The 22,326-nt window shown below is 45.1% G+C and overlaps 1 protein-coding gene across 5 annotated transcripts in view; it reads left to right on the top strand.

The window, feature by feature from the left end:
• LOC122567954 (homeobox protein homothorax) overlaps positions 1-22,326 on the top strand; it is a 499,979-nt gene that overhangs the window by 46,681 nt on the left and 430,972 nt on the right. For all 5 annotated transcript variants that reach the window (XM_043727144.1, XM_043727142.1, XM_043727145.1 and 2 more), the window contains exons 5-6: positions 10,651-10,701; positions 19,753-19,944. In XM_043727144.1, the coding sequence (XP_043583079.1) occupies positions 10,651-10,701; positions 19,753-19,944 (243 nt within the window). The remainder of the gene's footprint in view (positions 1-10,650; positions 10,702-19,752; positions 19,945-22,326) is intronic.

The following is a 22,326-nucleotide window of genomic DNA, read 5'->3' as shown; positions in this document are numbered from 1 at the left end:
AATATGGAATAGAAGAACACTTGAAACGAAAATCGTCGAATATCCATAGATATTACACGATTCTTTCTATTTCGAAGATCTTCCTACTCCAATTTCCAGGTTTTTTTCTGCGAAGCGTTAAATGTCAATGAATATCGACAAATATTAAACATATCTATAGATGTTCGACGGATGTCCATTGAAAAACTTTCGAATATTTGCAAATATACATTCACTGACGGAAGAGTGTCGTAATCTTTTGTAGAACAGGGCATTCCGTCGTCGTAAACTCTCCTCTCTATCGATACCTTGCGGTATTGGTCGCGCAACGGAATAAACCCCTCGCCGTGAGGAAACATTCTGAAAAACAGAAACTGTAAACAGAAAGGTAGAAGGAAGAAGTGAGAAAATCGCTCGGGCAGAGAAGTAAACGGAGTAGACGAGGACGAGGAGAAGACGGTTGGAGCAAATGGTCAATGAATAAGTCACACGCGATCGTGACAGTGGCCGGGATCGGTGGTTGGAAATTAATTACCAGGAAATAAGGGTGCGGCAGGGGGCGACGTCGGCGGTGGCAGGGCGTCGCGCGGTATTTTCGACGTCGGGCACACGAGGCACGACCGATAATGAAGCGGTCGCGAATCGGCCAAGCGTTGAGTCGAATCAAGGTTTACATGTCGGAAGAAGACGAACGTATACGCGATAGAGACGAACGGAAGGAGAGAGGAGAGGCAGAACGAAGCGAAGAGAAGGAGGCTCGGCTCGTAAATCACTGGACATCGATAAGAGTCGTCGCGGCGTTCGCGCGATGTCCCTCGTTAATAATTGATACAATTAACGACCATTCATTAGAGACGCCGCTCGTGCACGTATACAGATAGACGAAAGACGAAAGCAAAGGATTCGACAGCGAGGTGCGCCGTCACGTGATTCGCTTTGTCGTTAGCGCGTCTCGTGGTTGCGCTTCGAGATAACCGACTATCGGTTCTTCCTTATATTCAATGCTTAACAATGTTATCGGAATTGTTTGGTCTATGGATATTCTTGGACAGAATCGTTGTCGTCTATTTTTCTACGATAAACCGCTCGATAGTGCGTCAAGTTGCTGTATATGTGTTCTCCTCCTAGGTTTCGCAAGGTACATCACCTTGTAAATTTTACAAGAATGGTATATTAAAATTATTCTTTTTTAGGTAATATTATTACGATATATTACATTATATTATTATATTATAGGTAATATAATCTTTGGTATACTAAAATATTGGTTCTTTATTAGATAATTGTCAGATTGCGAATGTTTATGCAAATTTACAGTAATGAATACATAAGATATGAAAAGTTCGTTGGAAGATAGTATTTTATTATTTGAGATTACACCGTCGTACTTGTTAAGATCTTGTCGGTTGCGCTACGCTAGGAAAAATAATTTGTCTACTCGCTCGGACAAGAATAACATCGTGTAATCGTTTGTGGTAGTTTTTAGATAAAGGTAGTATAACCGTATGGATCATTTAATTACTGATAGTAATACTCATTATCTTCTGATGAGATCGATATTCGTATTATGGATTTAGCGTACACGTTATAGGACGGTATGTGAAATCTACTCGTTTCTACATGTAATCGTTTTAAATTAACAGCGGTGGTCTTCCTATCAGTTTCAAAGAATCTCTTTTTTTTTATCAGTCCTGTAACTCAGAAATTAAACAGCCCCGAGATAAAGAACTTTCATAATAACTAAGTAGTTTCGTCTGGTTTAAAATGCTAATACGCAAATTAAACAAAATTAGTCTGATCACGATATAATGCTTTACGATCGTTGTACTAATGATATAAAAGAAATCTACTGCAACTCGTTCTGTCTATAACTTTCCAGTTAAATTACATGTTATCATCTTCATCTTGGGATTCTTTAATTATGCTCGATACCATCTAATGACATAACCCGCAATCACTTAGTTGCCAGCCCAATAGTAAATTACAGGTCAGATCAAAAAGGTACTTGCAAACTGGTACAGACACTCTCGACGTTAATGCATGCATTTTCCATGCTATTCTAATCAGTAATTAGACACTTTCAATTTGTGCTCTTTGTTAATAGAAATTGATGAAAATGGCCGAATACTAATAGATTATAGTAGTGTTATAAGTTATAGTAATAGTGATCGGTATTGACGGTATTCTTTCTCAATGCGTCACGATCGATCGACACGTTGAAAAGAATCAGACGAATCGGGATCGAGGAACTCTTCATCGATTCGCTGACGTAGAATCGCGACGCAATTCAATTAGCAACGGCCGGTGACTCGTTTATCGGTTACAATTATTAAATCATCGAGGCTCGTTCCGGTGGTCGCGCGGCGACGACGCGACAGGAGGAGGCCGCGCGGCGAGCGTAATTTATTTCGCTTCTTTCGCCTCGCGCGCCGCTTATCCATATTTCTATTTAGTATCACAACGGACCGCGCCGCGTCAACCGCGAGATTTACGACGTCGTAGATCCTCTCGACCAGTTGGAAATTCCCTTGAATATCGGCCGTTGAAGCACAGAGCCTGACCTTCCCTTTTCCACCTTTTATCGTCGTACAAAGTCCTTGGCTCTTCTTCCGCTTCCGTCAGTCAGCCTCCCCTTACACGTTGTTAGAATTTATTGGTTTTTTTCTATTAACAAGCGGAATTACCAGCTTCTAATTTTCTATTAGAAATTTCATAAATTCACTGTGATTCCAAGGAAATATAGATTCGATATAATTTGACCGAAGTTTTATCGATTTACTAATTTTATAATTGTTTTATAGACTTATTATAAAGTTATCTTTGGAAGATATTCTATGGATTTATTCTTAGAAGATTCGTTTCTTGCTTCGCTATTCGTTCGTATAGGTACCATCCATTTCGATCTTTTTGGTTGCGAGTTCCATAGTTTAATCGTCGATCGTTCTAGTGTTGACGTTGCAATAGTAAAACGCGTAATATAGAAACATACAATGTCTTAAGTCATATTAGTGGTATATATAATTCCATTATAGTTATAATACCAAATCCGCAAAAATATATCAACATTAATTTCAGTTGCATTTCGTGAGATTTGGAACGATTATAGTAGAAACTGCGACAATCATTTTGTATCATCGATGTTACAACAATGTCTAGCGAGTACTTATACTTCTGAATGATATCCTAACGCGTACCATTAATTAGCTACTTCAACTCGATAACGAGCTATCTCATCGTTTCTCACAGCTACTCCATGAATCGACTTTATTCATATGCAACGCAACTTTATACATTCTTTTGGTGTCTCTTTCTTTTATAATTGGCGTTGGTGTCGTCCGTCTGGCTCGTTTCTGACTTTTTCTCTTCCTAAACGAGGATCAATTAATACGAGGACGACTTGGCGAGCGACTTGGTATGATCGAAACTGAGCAGGCAGACGAGAAATCGCGCGGTTTATAGGTGTCGAGGATGACGGGGTTCATTGGCGCAGATTAATGGGCGTCGTTGTCGCGTTAGCTAATTTGCGGCTTGGTCTCAAGATGGCTTTTAATTAGATTGCTACACAGTGCCAGTAATTCGAAGCTTTCTTGTCTCGCTGTTTTCCATTTCATGTTTCCTTATAATCAGAAATAATCAATTCTTACGTTCTTCATATATTACGCGAAGAAATATTATGCATATTTTATGTGGAACGTAAAGTTTGCATGTATTAGTTTGGAGAAGCAGAATTCTAACAAATGTAGTATTACAGCCGATCCTCAATTATTTCAAGCGGCGTGTCTAATTCTGAAGTCTCGCGATCCGTCTCGTTCTCTTTAATTCGGGCAAATTAGTTGGCATTGAAGGAGTACACTGGCCGCCAAAAGTTGCCGAACACGACGCAATCGACGCGGAAACGAGCTCTCCGCTTACCGAAAACATATTCCTATCTATTTTCACGTATTAAATCAATCGGCAGTGTATGGTAATTATCAAAGGTAAAATCTTCGTCAGACGCAGAAACGTGTCTTATAAATCATCAGCAGATACGACTTAGATCAAAGGAAGCATGAAAATTCTCAGAACATTGAATACCGCGTTTATTCTCCTACATTTCATACAACTGTACTTATATCGTATTACAGAGTTGTATATTCCGACTATAAAAATAATTCAAATAGAATTTAAATGTTCGATGCGCTAGATCGAGAGTGTATAGATCTATTGGCTACTGAATAGTCTCAGTCTTTCAATTGTCAGACATCTCATACACAATAGGACTAATACTACTGCTGAAATTCTACGAGCTATTAGTATCAATACAGCCTCTTGCATAACGATAACAAGTTTAGTAACAAAGCGAATGAAACTCCAGAAATGAATTTTACGAGCTACAAGTCCACCAGATAATTCGATTTGGCCCAAATTTGTAAAGTTCTAACAGTGAAACGCGAAGCACACAATATGCACATAACTCATCACTTCACCAATACACACTATTTAACACGTTCACTGTCAGACGAATTTTCCATGGCGTTTGCCCAAGGCGCCGACGTGAACTTTTCATTACACGATGCATATTATGTGGAAATATTATTTGCAGCAAATAAAACGAGTTATAAAATCATGCTTGAAGCGTTTTTCGTGGCGAGGGCCACCGGTGACCCCCCTCCCCCCACGGCGCTATAGCCAAATCGAGTGCCGGCCACCGGTTACCCCCATGGCAGTCAACGTGTTAAGTAAATTACTACGCAAGAGGATTCAGAAAATGTGAACAACGAAAAAATTAGTGTCTTTCAAAAGCAATCGAAATGAAAACGAGCGACGACTGCACTAACCCATTATAGTACACTCGCGAATAAAATTTCTTCGAAAACCTGACATTCATTTGTCACGTATATCTCGCATCGCAGCTTTTGCACGACATAAATTATCGCGTCATAAATTTCCCACCGATGCCTAAAACATATCAAAAATACAACGCATACGTCGCGTTTCGTCGCGAAGGCTTCGTTAAAGCGGAATGAAGACGGACAAGGATGTACAAAAACGGTGGAAATCAGCGTGCATGAATCGCTGGGCCCCGACACGGCGCTCATTTACGCGCGTACGCGTCTCGTATCTTGGGCATGCATCAAATACGCTTGCGTATACACGGCAGCGTGCGCGTCGAACGCCGCTGGAGAACGTGCAAGAGCGAAGAGGATCGAGAGGCGTTTCGAGCAGGCAGCGAGATCGTAGGGCGGAGGCCGCGTCATCGGGCGTCGCTTCCGACTGCGTCGTCCCTGTCTGCTTATAAATAACACCATCTCCTCGTTTCTTCGCGCATTTCGCAGTTTTTCTCGTCCTCCTCTTCCGATTCTCCTCCAGGCCCTCTTCATCCTTACAGCATGCTGCTGCAAGGCTAATTAATATCACGTGATGAGCGATCGTGGCAAAACCTCGCAGCCGAGATCGCGAGGGAAGAATGCACGTCGAGAATGGCATAACGGGACGGAGGCGGTTAACACTCGTGAATTACGATGACTCGATCATTTGCGATCTATGCTTCTTACGTGTTGCGTGTCCGTTGTCTTGGTCGGTTGCATCTTTGTGATTTTGTTCTTTGAAGTAGAAATGGAGAAACGATGAATCGACGAGATGGAAATAGAGAAACGAGAAATTCTAATTACGTTGTATTATGCAATTGTATAATATAATGTAACTGTAATTGATACATAAAATAGCATTACTGCAGTTGATTACGATTGGCATTAAAAAGGACGGATTCGCTTGTTTTTATTTTTGTTCGTCTGCTGGAAGCTTATGGGAGATTTGAACTATCCAATTGATAGAAAGTATGAAAATTTCACTATGTAATGAGAAGTATAGAATCTTGAACGCAAGAAGAAATAACATAAGTTAGGTATATTTTGTAGAATAAAAGTTATGCATACACATAAATGGTTGTAGCACATACATGAAACATACATGAGATAAAGATAGTTGCAAATGTTTTTTCTCCAAATATTAGAATATGCTGTATAGAATATTAATCGTTTCAAGATCGAATGTCTCTTAAGTTGTGGCTAAAAATTTGTTTTTATTAATTGCTGGCGATAGAGACATATTTCTTTTTTTTTACCTTTTCGCGAGGATGACATAGTACGGTAAAATTGAAAGCTGTTTTATCAAGCACAAACTCAATTATCGACTGATTAATTATTGACAATTTAAAACCTAATATTGTTTATACTCGACGTGTCAAAGGTGAGATTGTTAGAAGACGTATTCTCTTGTTCCATTTAGAGCCCGAGTCGTAAACGATCGAATCACAGTGAGCCAAAAGTGATATGCGGTCTATAAGAGGATAGAGAAGATATTGTGCTTGCAGAGGAAGTTCAAGAAAACTTCGATGCATCTGGCATTCGTTTCGATAATTCTCGAATTCATACACGGGATCGTCGTACATATATACGCTACACATATTTGCGATGGCGTTCGATCGAGGCGAGAGAAACGCGCGAGAACATCGAGCTGGCCGGAGCAGATAACGAAACGTGCGGCGAGGAACGAGGCAGCGGGTGCTGCTTTCGCTGGTCGAGAAGCAACAAAACCGCAGCTCGGATATAGAGGACACATTGTGCGCGCGCGGACAGAGAGCGGAGGAACGCGTCGCAGCGAATCGACTGCTCGCCTCGCACCATCTCGTCAACTCGAGCACTCGCAGGGGCTGCGAGTGTTGCGCGTCCGTTCGTTACCACCGCGATACCATCTTCTCTTTTTCTCTCGAAGCGCATTCTGCTTGCTGCGGCGTGCCTGCGCGTCTTTTTTCACCTCGCCTTCTTCGACGCCCATCGCTTGTTCCTCGTCGACGAACGTCCAGTCGTTGCAAACCGTTTGAGATTCGATTCTCGATCACAGATTTTCCTTTCTCTCGCGATTTTCTTCTCCGTTCAACTAGCGATGGGAAACTAAGGAATTACGTCGATTTCAAAATTCTGTCGCGTCTCGGCGATAATGCGAGGTTGATAGAAGGGACGAGGTACGCGATGTGAGTTCACTAGGCAGAATATGAAATGGAGCCGAAATATTGCGACTTTCTTGATCGTATTAATCAGATATGTGGCTAGAAATTATCGTGTTTATTGAAATGCATAATCTTTGTTGCACAATAGGACGAAACTTGTATCTACGAAATAATTATTCTTTCCGTTTGTCTCCTGTTCGAGCTGCTCGGAAGCGATACTAATCAATTGCATAAGCTAAAAGGTGGAGGACAATGATGGTTTCTAATCATTTTCTCCAATTCAATTTTTAATCGCTATTTCATCAAAAATGTAATAACTCGTACGTTCGTAAAAGAGAGACAGCGTAGCGTGAATTTTACCTCGCACCTATGAATACACGATAGATTTTGCCGCATGCTAAACATTTGACAGACGCTACGAAAATGATTAAACCTTCGTAGATAAAATACATCGTCTATTATCATGTACAATCTGTTTGCATCCTGGTAAGCAGAAGCTTAGGGCGCGACAAAATCCAGTCGCGACGATATTCTAATAACGGTTTACTACGTTCGAACATGCATCAATTAACCCTTCATTTCCAATTACGTGGCTCGGTAATTGCGAGTAACGAGCGCCTCGATGATCATCGGTTTTCCCTCGCTTGGTTTACTCTCCTTCGACGGCGAAGAAAACAAGAGATAGTAAACGCGAACAAGACACTAAGATCATGCATTTAATTATGTCGATCCGATCTGCTGTGATTCTCGCTTTAACGCGCCGTTTTACCGAACTGGACCTCGATTTTATAACCCAATGCGCTGGTTCCGTGTGATATTTACGGGACTCGTAACCGTGGCCACTTTTCACTTCGTTATCCGACTGTCGGCATCCAATCGGACGTTCTTTATTATTCGACGAATCGGTGTTATCGCATCGAGAGACGTGTTGACGACGTCCTTTCATTGTGGCCTCTTCTTCTTTATTATCTCGCAGAAAGGCTCCGATACGAGGCCCTCGTCACGGAAGTTAGTAAAGCGTGCTACCTCCGTTATAAAAATTCCTTCGTGTCCCGCGCCAAATTTTTCTCTTACTTTCGCTCGGCGATCTCGTCGGCAAAGCTTTCATTTCTAAAACGCTTAAACAAATTTCCATTAGCATTTATTCTCGTTATATAAAGATAGAACTTGTACCAGGGTGGTTATCTTTCTTCAAGCTCCTCGACGATTTCCGCAAATAAATTAGATAACCAGATTAGTAAGAAATAGTAGATTATATAAATAAATGTAGGGTATTATTTTATCTCGTATCTGGAACACTTTTTCTGTGAAATTTCGAAAAAAAATTAATTATTTCATTATATGAGTCGACATTACTGACCGGCTACAATCTTCTCTATCATATTGAATGAGGCCAACTTCTGCATAAAAGTACGTGTATACGTTGCTCAAAGTAATTAGCGGATTATTTGGACGTTCGTTACATTTTTTTTTTCTCTTTTACAACTGTTTTAAATACCGTCTTTAACGTAATGTCATACGAATACCGTATTACTCAAGTCTACAGAGCTTCTTCTTTCCCTCTGTTCATTTAATTGATACGATAAAATAATCCATGCTAACAATCCCCTAATTATATTGACTGATATGTAATTTCTCCATACTAATCCCCTTTTCTAAACTCTATATCGTTCCCACGAAACAACATCTATTACCAATCTTGCGCTGTAAAATCCGTACTTTCATCGGAAGATTCGTATCAAAACGAGCTCTCTCCGATACGATAATTCCTCCAAACCGTCTTCCCTTCGGCACCTCTTTCAAAAATCTTCACCCACGACTGCAAAGACTCTCCTCGAGGTTGACCACCTCCGCTCCATTAAAAGCTAATTGCGGATTGTCGGTATCGCGAGGACTCGCATCGGGAGGCACACGTGCGTCCTGTGGATCTCGTTGATCGGTGGCGGTACCGAAAGAGCCGGTAGGAAGAAGGTGGAGACGAAGGTGCGTGGAGAAGGATGGCGAAGAAAGAAGGAGGTAAGGTAGCAGTCTCGAAGCAGTCACTATCTGAGGGAGCACTCATCGCGGTCGCTTCGTTATCGGCCGCGCGGAATCATAATGGGCCATAATTGCATAAATATAATGTTAATTAACAATTAAGATTGCCGCTTTGCCTAATTGAATCGCCGCTGCTGCTAGCTGAACGGAGAAGAGGGAGGACACCCCGTTTTCTCGTTCGATCGGTCGCCAAGTGGTCGGTAAAAGAGGGACAGGAGGGGACGTGGACCCGGAGAGGGCTTCGAGGTGGCTTTAAACGTAACGCCGTATCGGAAAATTATGCCGATGGTCGTACCTCGAGTATGCACAATGCACACGTTCGATACGAAACGCCCTCGGAGAAGCGTGACCGTGTGTCGCTTTAGAAAAACGCGTATTTATATATACACGGCCGATGCCGATTCGAAGAAATAAAGAAGGAAGAGTGGAAGGTTAGTCGGAGAAGAAACTGCCCGCGATGAGTACAGTCCATTCGCGCGGACCTGATAGCGAAGGCACGACGACGATCGGGCAACGTGAGATCGTGCCGAGAGAAAATTACGAGATATCGTTATTTTTAGCAATTATCCGGAGGAAGAGGGTGGAAAAGGAGAAAAAGGAGAAGGGGGAAGAAGTAAGCCGGCCAGTATTACGGCGTCTAAATATATATATATAGATATTTATTTGTTACCTTTTGTTGATAAGCTGCGACAAGTTCTAAGAGTTAAACACGTATTTAGTTAGTTACGCGTAAATATTTAAATATCGTAAGTATTTATTATCTGTCCGTTAGGAGAACATGCTAAATACATATTTTAGCATATTGGATACAAAGAAGGCGCGACGAACGAAGCAGATGGAAGACAAAGGCAAAGAAATAAGACGAAGAATCATAATTGATAAACCTAGTTATTGCAAGTAATAACTGTTGGCGATGACTCACTCGGTTCAACACTGTTATAGAATCATGAAAAATATCGATTTCGTCATCGAGCTTGTTGACCGATATACACATTCGTTTAATAGAATTAAATTTATCGAAAGGGATACACGGTGTTATTATATAAAAAGAGTAAATGGGAGTTGAGAGCCAGACGTGATGCGGATAAGGTAACAGATTTATCGCGAAGTAGGTAGAAAATAAAAGTAATGAAAATAAGAGAATGAAAGAAAATATCAGCAAGTATCTCGATACTTAAATACGTAGGCTGAAGCAAGAAATCGTGTACGAAGATTTTCTAATGGTCTCTCCTCGCCGTGTTTCTTCTTACTCGAGAGGTCTGCACGTCGTTACATACACGATATCGACATACACGGTCGTTGAACCGGTACCATCTATGCCCGATGCGTATCGATCGCTCGATGGAGCACACGGAATTTCGGGGACGCAATTAGCGGCGTGCAGATGCAATAATAATTAATTCCCGTTAATCCTCGCGGAGTGAATCGACCGATAGTCCGCGGAGCTTTCCGTGTACGAGGGAAATAAATGGAATCGCTCGCGATACGCCAGTCTCGAAATCTTTGCTTGTGGATTCCGTGAGATCGTCGAAGCTTCGTATTCCTCCTTCCCTTTCGTTCGATCCCCTTTTACTCCTTTGTGTCGATCCGGTGTACAGCCTCTGGCGAACGAATTTTATTCGGTTTCTTTTATTTTCTTGTTTCAGATGGTACAGGCGATCCAGGTCCTCCGGTTTCACCTCCTCGAGCTCGAAAAGGTGAGTACTTTTCAGATTTCACGTTTTCTTCTCATTTCCAAGGCTATATAAAATGTTGGAAAGAGTTACGATGGCTGATGTAGTTACATTTCTTACAAAATAATAACATTTTATATAGCTTCACAGATTGGTTAAGATCGATTAAAAAATAATACACTTAGTAATATACCTAGTAGCGTAACATTAACGATAGTCGATGGACATTTCTTGAATGAAAACGGTATTCATCGCCGATAAAGAACCGCATAAACACACCTTTCGCGTCCACGTTTCTTAATTCTCTAAATTTTATATTACTTATCGTTCGGATGGAAGTATCTTACAACTACTACGTGTAGAAACTCCTCAGGTTTCAGAAAAGAGGAGGATGCCAAAGACAATTGATTTCGAAATCCTGTGAAAACATATACTTATAAACTCCATAAAAATATGATCCATCGTGTTGTCTTCGTACGCTACGGCCTGCAATATAAGTGTAACGATGACTAGCATAAACCAAAGGGTATAGTTCCATTAATAACTGAACAAGTAGGTAAAACTGTAGAGTAAGCGCGAGGTTGACGCGTTTGGGTGAACTTTCGAGCGTACTAGCGAACGTCAGCGAGCGGCGTGTTCTCTCGTCCGCTCCAATTGTCGGGGATTACCGGGTGTCGTGGTAGATAAGCCGTTCGTAACGCTTGAAAAACAACTGTTACGGGCGGAGCGCAATTTTCCGTAATTGTAGTGAAAGCTCGGCACCACCCGTCGTCGGTCGTCGGTCGGCTATGGTGCACACCTTGGCGGTTTGCTCGGCTCGGGCCGAGTTCCAGCCGTAAGTGGCGTCATTTAGCTGTCCAATGGCCGCTAGACGTACGAACACGGTGCACGCTCCAAGTTGTTTGCATTGGAACGGCCATCTTTCTCCATCGAGATCGTGATTTTTTCCCTTGCCTCTCTCGTAAACCGGAAACCTGTAAATCGGAGTACATGTCTCGTATTAGGTCGTATAAAATGCTACGAACTGTGTTATACCGAGAAGCCGAGCATAGAGGACGTGTATCGGCATATTCATTCTTAATACGAAAGGTAGTTGGTAAATTATAAATATATAAATATTAATTACTAAGATGCAGCGATTCAATTATTAATCGAGCTTTGCATTAATCAGAACCTCTTTTGGTCATCGTGTTGGAAACGAACGTAGACGAGACAATTTTAATTACGTCAGTTTTAAATCCTGCAATCGTACAGAGGATTATTGAATAATTAAATTAGTTGAGATAATTTATAAATATTATAGACGCATAAAATATCGACGGTCCATAGCGAGTGACGTAATTAATTTAAACGAAACTCATTCACAAGTCTTCGATAATCCACAACGTCGCTGCTTCGTAAAGCTGGTACAGGTATTACGACTAAAGATTCTATCGGCAATAACTTTCGATTTTCCCCGAATTATAATCAAGACGGGGTGGGAAGATACCGCGGCCGCGATCGGTCCCAGCGGACGTGGAAAAAGTTGCAGGTTGGTTCGTGTCACGGTTCAATCGACGACACGAGAGGAACAGCGGTCGGGATTAATTGAACCGGGCAGCCGGTTAATATTCCGCGTGCGTTCTCGCGTTGTTACTTCGGGACCACGGTAAATAAATATTGCATTAGAAGGCCGGCATGTTTCGGCCCGTTTTTCCCCCGCTAACGATTGATAACCGTTCGACCGGTAAAGCCGGTGCGCGCAACAGAAAAGAGAAAGGGAGAAGGAAAGAGAGTGCAAGTTTTCAGGAGGAGCTGTTTGCGTGGCCGCAGAATACCGGGGCGGGCCCCGTTCGGCCCGGCTACGCCGTTTTTGCGCCGATATTTTATCATACGAAATAGCGGACATCCATCGCATTTCCATCGAAATGGCAGCTGACGTGGCGGCAGCCATTGGCCAAGGGAGACCAGGCCGTCTCGATGCGCCCCTCGTGTGTGTTGCTCCCTCTCGACAGGCCCGCCTGGATCGACCGGTCGATCCTGCAATTTTATACCAATTTTCCTCATTTGCCGCGATTACATTATTATAAAGGCCGGGGCTACCTACCGGCGAATCCACGCTGGCCTGGCGTACACGCGGGCCAACCCTTCTTCCTCTCTTTCTCCTTTAAGCATCCTGAGTAGGTACTTTTTCTTATGCACGTCGATTACTCGTGCAAAGAAATTCTGATGGTCGTGCCTGGTCCGTTACATGCAAAATCGTAATCACTATCGTCGTTCGTTCATTTAAGAAGTCTTGGCAAAAAGGATGATAAGAAAGACGCGTTAAGAAGACTGGTAATATAGCCAACTGGACGATAGGCGAGAGTAAAGCTGAAAGAAATAAATATGTCGTATAATATTCGTCGTGTACCGCCGACACTATACGAATTGTAACATAAACGTTCAGTGTCTGTAGCGTTCTATTCGCTCAAGCGTAAATAAGTTTCGCATCTTTCCACTGTATTAACAAGACGACTTGAAAACTGGACTCTAGAAATTGGAAGAACAGTAACGTTTCTCTAGTTTCGTCAATTTGTATACATCGAAAGGATTACACGTACACTGCCACGAAAGATATCAATCGATTCTTCTACTGGAACGTCGAAAGTACAGATGGAAGTTGCAAGAAATCGGCGTACAGTCATCCTCGTATGGAAGACCGCTAAGAGATAAGAAACCGTCTCACCGGGATCAAGACGCCAAACCGATATTCCATCCCGATCGTAGCTTTTTCCTCCCACAAGTCCAGGCTCCTACGATTCCAATACGCCAACCGGTGGATTTATTTCAGCGAGATCGTCGGTCGCGATATCGGGGCGGGTCTCGAAAAGCCGCGACAAAACCTGGCCGCAATTTGGCACGGTGTGCGCCGCACTGGCATCGACGGTAATGAAGATTGAAACGTTCTTGGTCCCCGGAGTCCTCCGGGGACGAGCAGAGCCGGCACATGGAGGACGCGGAGCGAGCGAGCAAAGCGGAATGCAGCGAACGCGCGATCAAGAAGATTCCATAAATATCTGGAGCTCCGAGCAGCGAACGACAGACAGAGGACGAGAAAGTGATAGATGAAGAGAGAAACGAGACGAGTGAGGAAGAGGTGTATCGAGAGGGACGAGGATGTTTGACCAATAGGGAGAAGCATGGTAGCCCGCGGTGCTGCGCTTCGTGCATTTAACATTTTCGAGCCAATCGCGTATTAGCATAATTACGTTTTGCAGGGGCCCGGTGCGTGGAAGGAAGGTTTCTTCTTCTTTATTGCTCTTTCTCTCGTTTCGTTCAACTTTCTTGTTCGCTCTATACAGCCTCTCTGCCTCCCTCCATCGCGAGTCGGCCTCTCTTTCCACATCGATCTTTCCTTGAGTTGCAGCCTATTCGTCGTCTTCGTTCAGCTACCACGTTTTCCTCCGTTCGTCTTCGTCGTTCGTTCTTCTCCCTTGGACCTGTACACTCGTGGCACACACCACCGTATATACACGCTATCGCCGGTTAGAGAGCGGTAAATTTCTTATGGGGTATTATGGCGCACCGTGCATACCAACCGGGATTCATACCGGCGCAACACGCGGACACAACCCTCTCCTCCAGCTGCCCTACCTTAGAAACTGGTTCTAAGTTATACCTAGTCCTGTAGGGACAGCAGCGTGCCTCCTTCCCCCGTTGTTCGGGTTATGTGTTTTCGCGGACATCTCGACGGCCAGGACATCCGGGTTGCTCCGCAGGCTGTTACCCTCTGCCTCCATTTCAGCGTCTTTTCGATCGCGAAGAATAGCGTAGCCGTGGCCCTTAAAAAGGAATCACCTATCTGGATTTCAATCGTTTTTTTTTTTTTTTTTTTTTTTTTTGGAAATTGATAGAGTCGGTTGTAAAATTAAAGTTAGGGCGAAAAACTGTGAAAATTGAAAATAACTTTTTAAAAGCGCAGACTATAAGTATTCAATCTTCTTTAACATTGACATTGACAAGATTTTCACTACAAAAAGAGAGGTTAAGTAATAATATCTATGATATATCTGTTCCGCAAGACGGTGCCTGATATGAGATGCGTCTCCATTAGCGAATGCGTTGGCGAACACTGTTCGCGAATTAAACGTTCGAAAACCAGAATGACTCTCCACTCCTTCCGTTCGCCAGGACCAAGCCTGTCATCGACAGCCGGATGGAACGCATAGTACGAGTCGTTCGTAGGCGCACACCCGGTATATAGGTATCGTGCGTGCCGTAAGGGGTGGTCAGGTTGTGAATCGGGGCACGGTAGAGGAACCGAGACAGACACCCCGAAACCTTCATTACCTTCGGCTTCAAAGGAACCCATTGTGCCGTAAATGGGGTTCGCTCTGCGCTCCTCTTTCCTTCTTTCTTTCTTTTTTTCCTCCTCTTCTTTCTTTCTTTCCCTCCTTTCCTCGCTGTGTTCCTGCGCGTACCCCGGATCCGTTCCATTCTTCGAGCCGTTTGCCTTTCCGAGAGGCCGTCGACAGAAAGGGATGAGGTAGGAGAGAGAGAGTACAAAGAGGGAGAGACACTTGCTCGTTCGTTCCTTCGTTTACGTAAATTCTCCGGTAATTTCGGGGGTCGAATGAAAGGAAGAACGAGGGGGAGGCAGGGGTACGCGAAGTTCTTGGGGGCGGAGAGGGCACGTCGCGATGGTACGATGTCGCCTCGTGCGGAACCTCCCCTCGCACGATCCAAGGGGAGGAGAAAGGAGGCAGAGAAAGGAAGAAGGGACAACGGGCCGTTTAAGAAGTCTTTGAATCGAGAACTCGTTTCGAATGGAGGGCCCGCTGCTCTCCGTTCGTCGGCGACACGCTTCTTCTCGCTGTCGCTGTCCCTTTTCACCCGGAACATCGACGGACACCGCGGACTGGTTGAACTCTCTCGAACGGAAACTCGCGGGGATCTATCTGGGCGTGAACACCCGCAAGCAAGGGAATTTTCTTCTTTCCCTTGGATAATCTAACAAATGCAATTTTAGTTCTTGGAAGCATTACTCGGTCGATCGTAATATAATTTTGAAAATATCACGTAGGTTTATGGAACGGCGCGGCTCGACATTCCAAGCTTCTCTCTGTTTGTTTGCTGTTTATATGCTTGGACGTAGGTACGTGTTAAGATGTCTATTTTTACGTATTTATGTAACGATAACGAGGAAGATGGAAGGTTGGCGGGAATGTCTCTGACGCGCAATAGGGACGAAATCCGGCGGTTTGGTGGCCGACTGGCGAGCCATCGAATCGACACCCCTATTCGCTCGCAACTTGTTAAATCGGCCATAAAATGGGAATAATCTCGAGTTACAGGCGACGTTGTCGCTGTAGCTGGTATCGTGCTCGGTCATCGCGAAGCAGCCTCGATTTTTCGTCTCCTTCTGTGGCGTTTCTTCCACGCGCGCAGAGGAGAGCCACCTTCCGGTAATGGCGTTGCCTCCGGTGTCGCATGTACCTTACGGAGGAACACGAGAAGCGTTCGCGGGGACGCGATGAAAGCGATACCCCTCGCTGTTTGCAAGTGTATACGCTCTCTCTTTTTTTTTATTCCTATTCGTGGCTTTTATTTCGGCCTCGGAGTGGCACGTGAAAGTTTACGCCCGCGGTTCATCGCAGAAATTAAATACCACCGCGCTTCGCCGGATAATTCCATCGAAGAGGGGAAGAGCTTTCACCTTCTTCGATGGAACCAGAAAGTTGACGAGGAGAGAAGGAAATGGCGATCCTTTGAGACACTCGATATTTTCCGTGCCACGTCCTTCTACCACCGCGAACCGTTCGCCGTATCAGAAAATCCGAGAAGCTAGTACCCGCTTGGATGAATTAGATACCAAAGAAGTGCTGCGCTTCCTAGCATATCCTTGGCTTTAGGACAGGGGGATACTGTGTCAACCATGCGGCAGTGCGAGCGGTGAAAGGATATGATCTTGTAAGTGGAACGGCAGAAGAATCGTCCGATGCCTCAAATTTGAATATTTATCATTATGTCATGGTAGTTCTCGAATCTTCCGGTTAAATTTCGACAACATTTTTTCAAGGGTGTTTCTATTTGGTTTTCTTCTTCGCGTACATCTTTGTTGATTAGCATCGAAACACTTGCTGGTCTTGTATAAAACACGATATTGGATGCGGTCTATCATTGAATCTTGTACCTGCGCAAAATACGGTTTCGAAATGTACTGTAGCGGCACAGGAGTCATGGGACGATTCGAATCGAGGATGACTCATGTTGTTGTTTCGCCTCGGAGTATCAACACCGTTATGATATACGAAATGTAATAACGAACAAACTCCGGACAAGAGAGTATGGCCGCTACGCGCAACCGTCAACCGAAGTCGAATTTAAACTTTCCGGCACTCCCCCCACAAATATAAATAAACGAATACGATCGTTGAGACAATCAGTGAGTTAGTATCGAGCAATCTCATAGCGATTAATATCGGGCGAATCGTACCGATTACCGTGTATAACACTGAGCGAACGACGACTAACTCTGCGCTGCAAATAATATTAAATACATTGACTACACCAAGTATTAACACGCCAACACGTACAATCGATACATCACGGTACGATGAAAATTGGCAGAAACCGTTTGCTAGAGAAGTAGAGGAATAATAAATTAACAATCAATCCGATATAAAATTCATTGAAGAAATTTGCAGTGAGATTAAATGGGGAACTCGTGCAACGTATTTAATTATCTGAGATAGCAATCTTTAATCGTTTTAACAATTTCTCGTAAGTAATCCAGCATTGAAGAGTGGGGATGTAAATTTCTCGACGCATCACGTGTTATACATGTGATAGATATATAAAAAAAAGAAAAAAACCCGCAGACAGATCACCAGGCCCTTTTGCTCGTGACAAGAAGTCGGAGCAGAAAATGGTCACGCCGTTTCTAATAACAGTGGAGAGCGGTCAATGTCGTGGAGGACCCGTTGGATCCTGTGTCAGCGCCGGTTGGACCGATCGTCTGCGGTATAGGGTGACGCGATTCAGAGGGCCGATAGATGGCAAAAATTCGTGTCCGCGATGCATCGTATCATGTTCTAGATCATGAGCCGAATACTGGAGAGGTTTTTGGTGAACGCGGAGCACGGTATCAACTTCGAGCATCCACTCACGCGAGCCGATACAAACTATCCGCGGCACGGTCTCTCTTTTGGGCCGGAAGTTAGAGCGGTTAAAAGCGATTATAGAGACGGGAGATTCGAGTTTCACGCGATGCCAAGTTCGAAAAACGATTTTTGCTCAGTGATGGGGCTGGGGTGTGTTCGGAGCTCGTGTACGAGCGGTAAAAAATGGCTCGATAACCGTGTTCCTGTGCTCGCCACGTACACAGAGAAAGGCGTACGGTGTAGGTGAACGCTTCTCAGCGTTCAGGCCGTGGCTCCTTTCGGCGATCCGTCCCGGCCAGCAGAGAAAGAGAGAAAAAGAGAGAAGGAAAGACGGAACCCCGTTTCTTTTCTTCGGTGAGCATTGTCGGCCGGTTCGACTCGACTCCCGGCGGATCAAATTCTAACCAGTCCGGCATTATAGCCGCTGTCCTTCGAGCTCTCTCTCCACCGCCCCCTCTCGCCGCCCTTTTGGTCCCGCGTTAAAGAGAGTCTAGTCATCTCGAGGAGGCATTGTGTTACCGTGCTCCGTGGCATAGTTGGTACTTGGAAGAAAATTCTGGAGAACGTCGTGCGCGCCACCATGAGAACCACGATCTCGCTGACCCAGTGTATATACGTATAGCCAACTCGGCCGTCTTTGTCGATCTTCGATGGTTCTTCGCGAAGAAGCGTTACCGAATGGAGGGAAAAAAGAGGAAAAGAATCTCGGAGCAAGAAGTATAAAATACCGTACTATGTAACGTACTAAACGCGACAACGTACGCTATGGTACGATCTATGAAAAGAGGATCGACTGCGGATCGGTTTCGCGTCCGATCAAGCGTCCTCTCGCATACGTTTAACGCATGATAAACGCGTGCATTGTCTACGGTGGTCGGTGTCGGCCACGGCCTTCCACCATTGGACGGTGCCGCCTACGGCAAAGATGGCCGTCTTCTCTATTACATATAAATGCCTAATAAGAAGAACGTCGTATAAGTATCTACTAGGTGGATAGGTTGCCGAGAGGCAGCCAGGCAGAGCCTGTTGTAGAAGTCCGTCGAGAAGGGAATAGATGAGAAGAGAAGAGGAGCGGAGAGGAGAGGAGAGGAGAGAAGAGAAGAGAGAGGCCAGGAAGAAAGCGCGTGTACGCGCTTGCAACGAGAGAAGACACGCCGCCTCGTAATGCGCCTGGCTTCTCTCCGTTCCTCCTCCCTGTCGATTTACATATAACAAGATAAGCGTTTTTATTTGCTTTTGCTTATATAATACATTTTTTCTAAACCGAATCGAGCGACCAGGCAGAGGCGAAGTCGGTCCAAGGACCGGGAGGGCAGGGAAAGGGGAACGGGAGGAGGATGAACCGTGAGGAGGACGCTGGAGGACCGGGTATCCTATAGGCCTGTCAGACCTCATTTGCATACATAACATTCTGGTCGACTGGACACCGGTCAGACCTCCTCGCTCCCTCTCGCTTCGACTCGCTATCGACGATACAACGGGTCTCGTTGCTCGCTGCCGGACCGCTTCCACGGCCTCGAGATGCAACGAGCTCTTCGCCGGCCTCCTCCATCTTTGTGTATCGATACCAGCGTTCGTATCGGCCTCGCCATCCTGCGCGCGGCCCTTTTGGAACCGTGGCTTCGATGGTGAAAATACCGGGTGAACGTTTTACCCGAAGCCCGTAGCATCGTAGGTCCATTCCGATTCGACCATACGAAATCGTTGCCAATTTAGCCGATGTTTATAGCGGTTATAAGGATATTGAAATTACGGAATTAACCGAAGAGACGAGAGAGAAAGAGAGAGAGAGAAAGTGAAAGTCTCGGTTTAAATAACTCGTCTCGACGGTGCCTAGAATAGGTCAAGACTCGTTTGTACCATTTCGAATACCCATATTACGTGACGTTCAAACGTCCATAAAAGATGTCCAATGTTTGATTCAATTCGTTCTTTCTTTATGCAATCGTAGGTCCATGAACTATGCGACAATTTCTGCCACCGGTACATCAGCTGCTTAAAAGGAAAGATGCCGATCGACCTAGTGATCGACGACAGGGAGAGCTCGAAACCGCCGGAGATCGGGAACGGTCTGGACGGTGGTGGACCAAGGAGCACCGCTGACAGCACCAGCCACACAGACGGAGCCAGCACGCCGGACGTCGTGAGTACCTCACCATCGTCAACGTCTTATTATCCGCACGACGCGATCACCCCCCACCATCACCACCACCACCATCACCACCACCACCACCAGAGCCAGAATAATAATAACAATAATAATAATCACGCCGGTATCGGCAGTACCGCCACTACCACCCCCTTGCAACTGAGCCAAAACCAAAGCCAAAACCACCACCCTGCGCCGCAGTCGAACACCACCACTACTACTGCTATTACCCCAAGTAGCGCCGCCACAACTCCCAACTCCCTAAAGCGTACGCACCAACAGATGATGATGGCAGCCGCGGCGGCATCCGCGATGGCCACCTCGCCGCACGCAGCCGCATCCGCGCCCCCTGCGCACGCGCACGCCGCCCTCGCCGCCTACCACAGCATCAGCTCGGCCGTTTATCCGTGCTCGTAATAGACGACGCGACTTCCGTGTCGATACCGCGACACCTTTTCTCTTTCTATCCCTCTGTTACCCTCTTCTATTAAGTCTTTTTCCAATTCTATTGTCATTTCGCGTTATTCTGTTTCAACCTCTACTACTGTTACCACTTCTTTTTTTTTCTTCTCCATCTTCTTCTTTTTCTTCTTTTTCTTCTTCTTCTTCTTACGATCCTTTGTCCAATTTATACGCTGTCTGGCTGGCTATTCTTCGTCATCTAGACCGTCTATCATTCGTACCTCCCCTCTGGTGACAATCTTTCTTCGAGATCTACTTCCTATTTGTCAGCTGTGAAGATTAAAGGAATTCGAACGTTCTCCGGTCTTTTTATCTTGCGAACAGCCTCGTGGTTATATTCCGTCGCGTCTTCTTCGTCTTTTGAAACGGGAGATTCGATGAGATCGCTGGTGACCCATGCGTCAGGATGGTTCGATCGCGACTGACCGTAGCGGGAACCACCGCGGACGCGCACGGCGCCCTCTTGATTCGTCCTCGTGGCTCGAGGTCACGTGTGTACACGTCTGGGCAAAAGTGCCATCCGAATGAACCACGCGCGAGTCGCTCGAAGAAAGATGTGTACCTAGGCACGTTCTGTTCGTAACACTTTCTCTTTCCTCTTCTTTTTCTTCTTCTTCCGCTTCTTCTTCTTCTTCTTCTTCGACTTTCCTCTTGTACTTCGTTTCTTCGACCAAATCTTACGAACCAAGCTTCGACGATGAAAAAGATCGAGGGTTGCAGGGGTGTCACGTACGGGTCGTTAGGTTACGGTAACGCACACGATAGGTCGCGAATTGTTGGACTGGCGCTACTTGTCGGAATTTCCAGTACGTTGCTAGCGAGTGTCTCGTACTGCTCCGAGCAAAGGACGAGTGTTATTCTGTTTGGCACTTGGCTGGCTTTTGAGTTCATTCACGTTCCGTTTTCTTTTCTCTCTTCTACTTCCGTTCTCTTCCACTCTGTCACTACCTTTCTGTCTTTCTCTCTGTTAAACGTTGCTCAATCCGTAGAGAAAAACCGTTCAGTTCACATCGTATGTACATAATTTTACACACGGTCTCAAAACATTCTCCGAATTCTTCCTTCGAGGGCTTCCTCGCGTCGATTCAGATCGCTAAATGAAACCGCTGGATCTCAAAGATTCCACTCTACCTCCTTCGTCTAGAAGCTACAGACGGTGCAATGAAATTTATCGCAGGAATTTCTCCTCAAATGGTTCTATACGGAAATACCATGTGTCAGCCAAAGTTCGGGCAAGTTCGCTCTTACGGTCGATTACGTAAGATCGCGGCGTGCTAAGCGAGGAAGAACGCTTCTAAATTCGTCCCGAGCCAGAGACACCAGCCGTCCGATGACATCGATTTTCGGCTAGTGTTCCGCTTTCAAAACACGTCCGGAGATGTCCTCGCCCCTCCGAGACCGCCGTTTCGAGGTCCAACCAGTCACGATGAGCTATTATAGCCGAACGGGACCTTATGCAATCGATTCTACGTTTCGAACCTGTTGTTCTCGGGCGCTTATGCTTCTTCTTCTTCGTCTTCATCTTCTTCTTCTTCTTCTTCTTCTTCTTCCTTCCTTGGTTTCGGTGTTATGCGTCGTCGTGGTAGCACGTGGTACACGCGCCACGTGCTCCGCCGAAGAAACGACTGACGCGTCCACTCTCTCTCTTTTTGTCTTTCTCTACCCCCTTTTTCCTTCTGTTCTCCAAAAACGAAAGGTCTGTCGCGGTGCGGCACAGTGCACGGAATTTCGTGAACAAACACGGGCATTATAGCGAAGAAACGGCCGCGTACGGCGACTCGGTGTGCTAGACAAGGTCGTTAGGCGAGGATCAGGCGTTCGAGGGGCACGCGAACGAAAGCGATATAGTCGTTTAGGTAGATCGTTTCTTAGGTTTCGCGCGATTCGTTGCCACCTAATAGCGTTTCTTTTAGT

The sequence above is a fragment of the Bombus pyrosoma genome, linkage group LG5 (genome assembly GCF_014825855.1).
Source record: "Bombus pyrosoma isolate SC7728 linkage group LG5, ASM1482585v1, whole genome shotgun sequence".
Classification (NCBI taxonomy): domain Eukaryota; kingdom Metazoa; phylum Arthropoda; class Insecta; order Hymenoptera; family Apidae; genus Bombus; species Bombus pyrosoma.
This window is presented reverse-complemented; position numbering and strand designations above follow the sequence as displayed.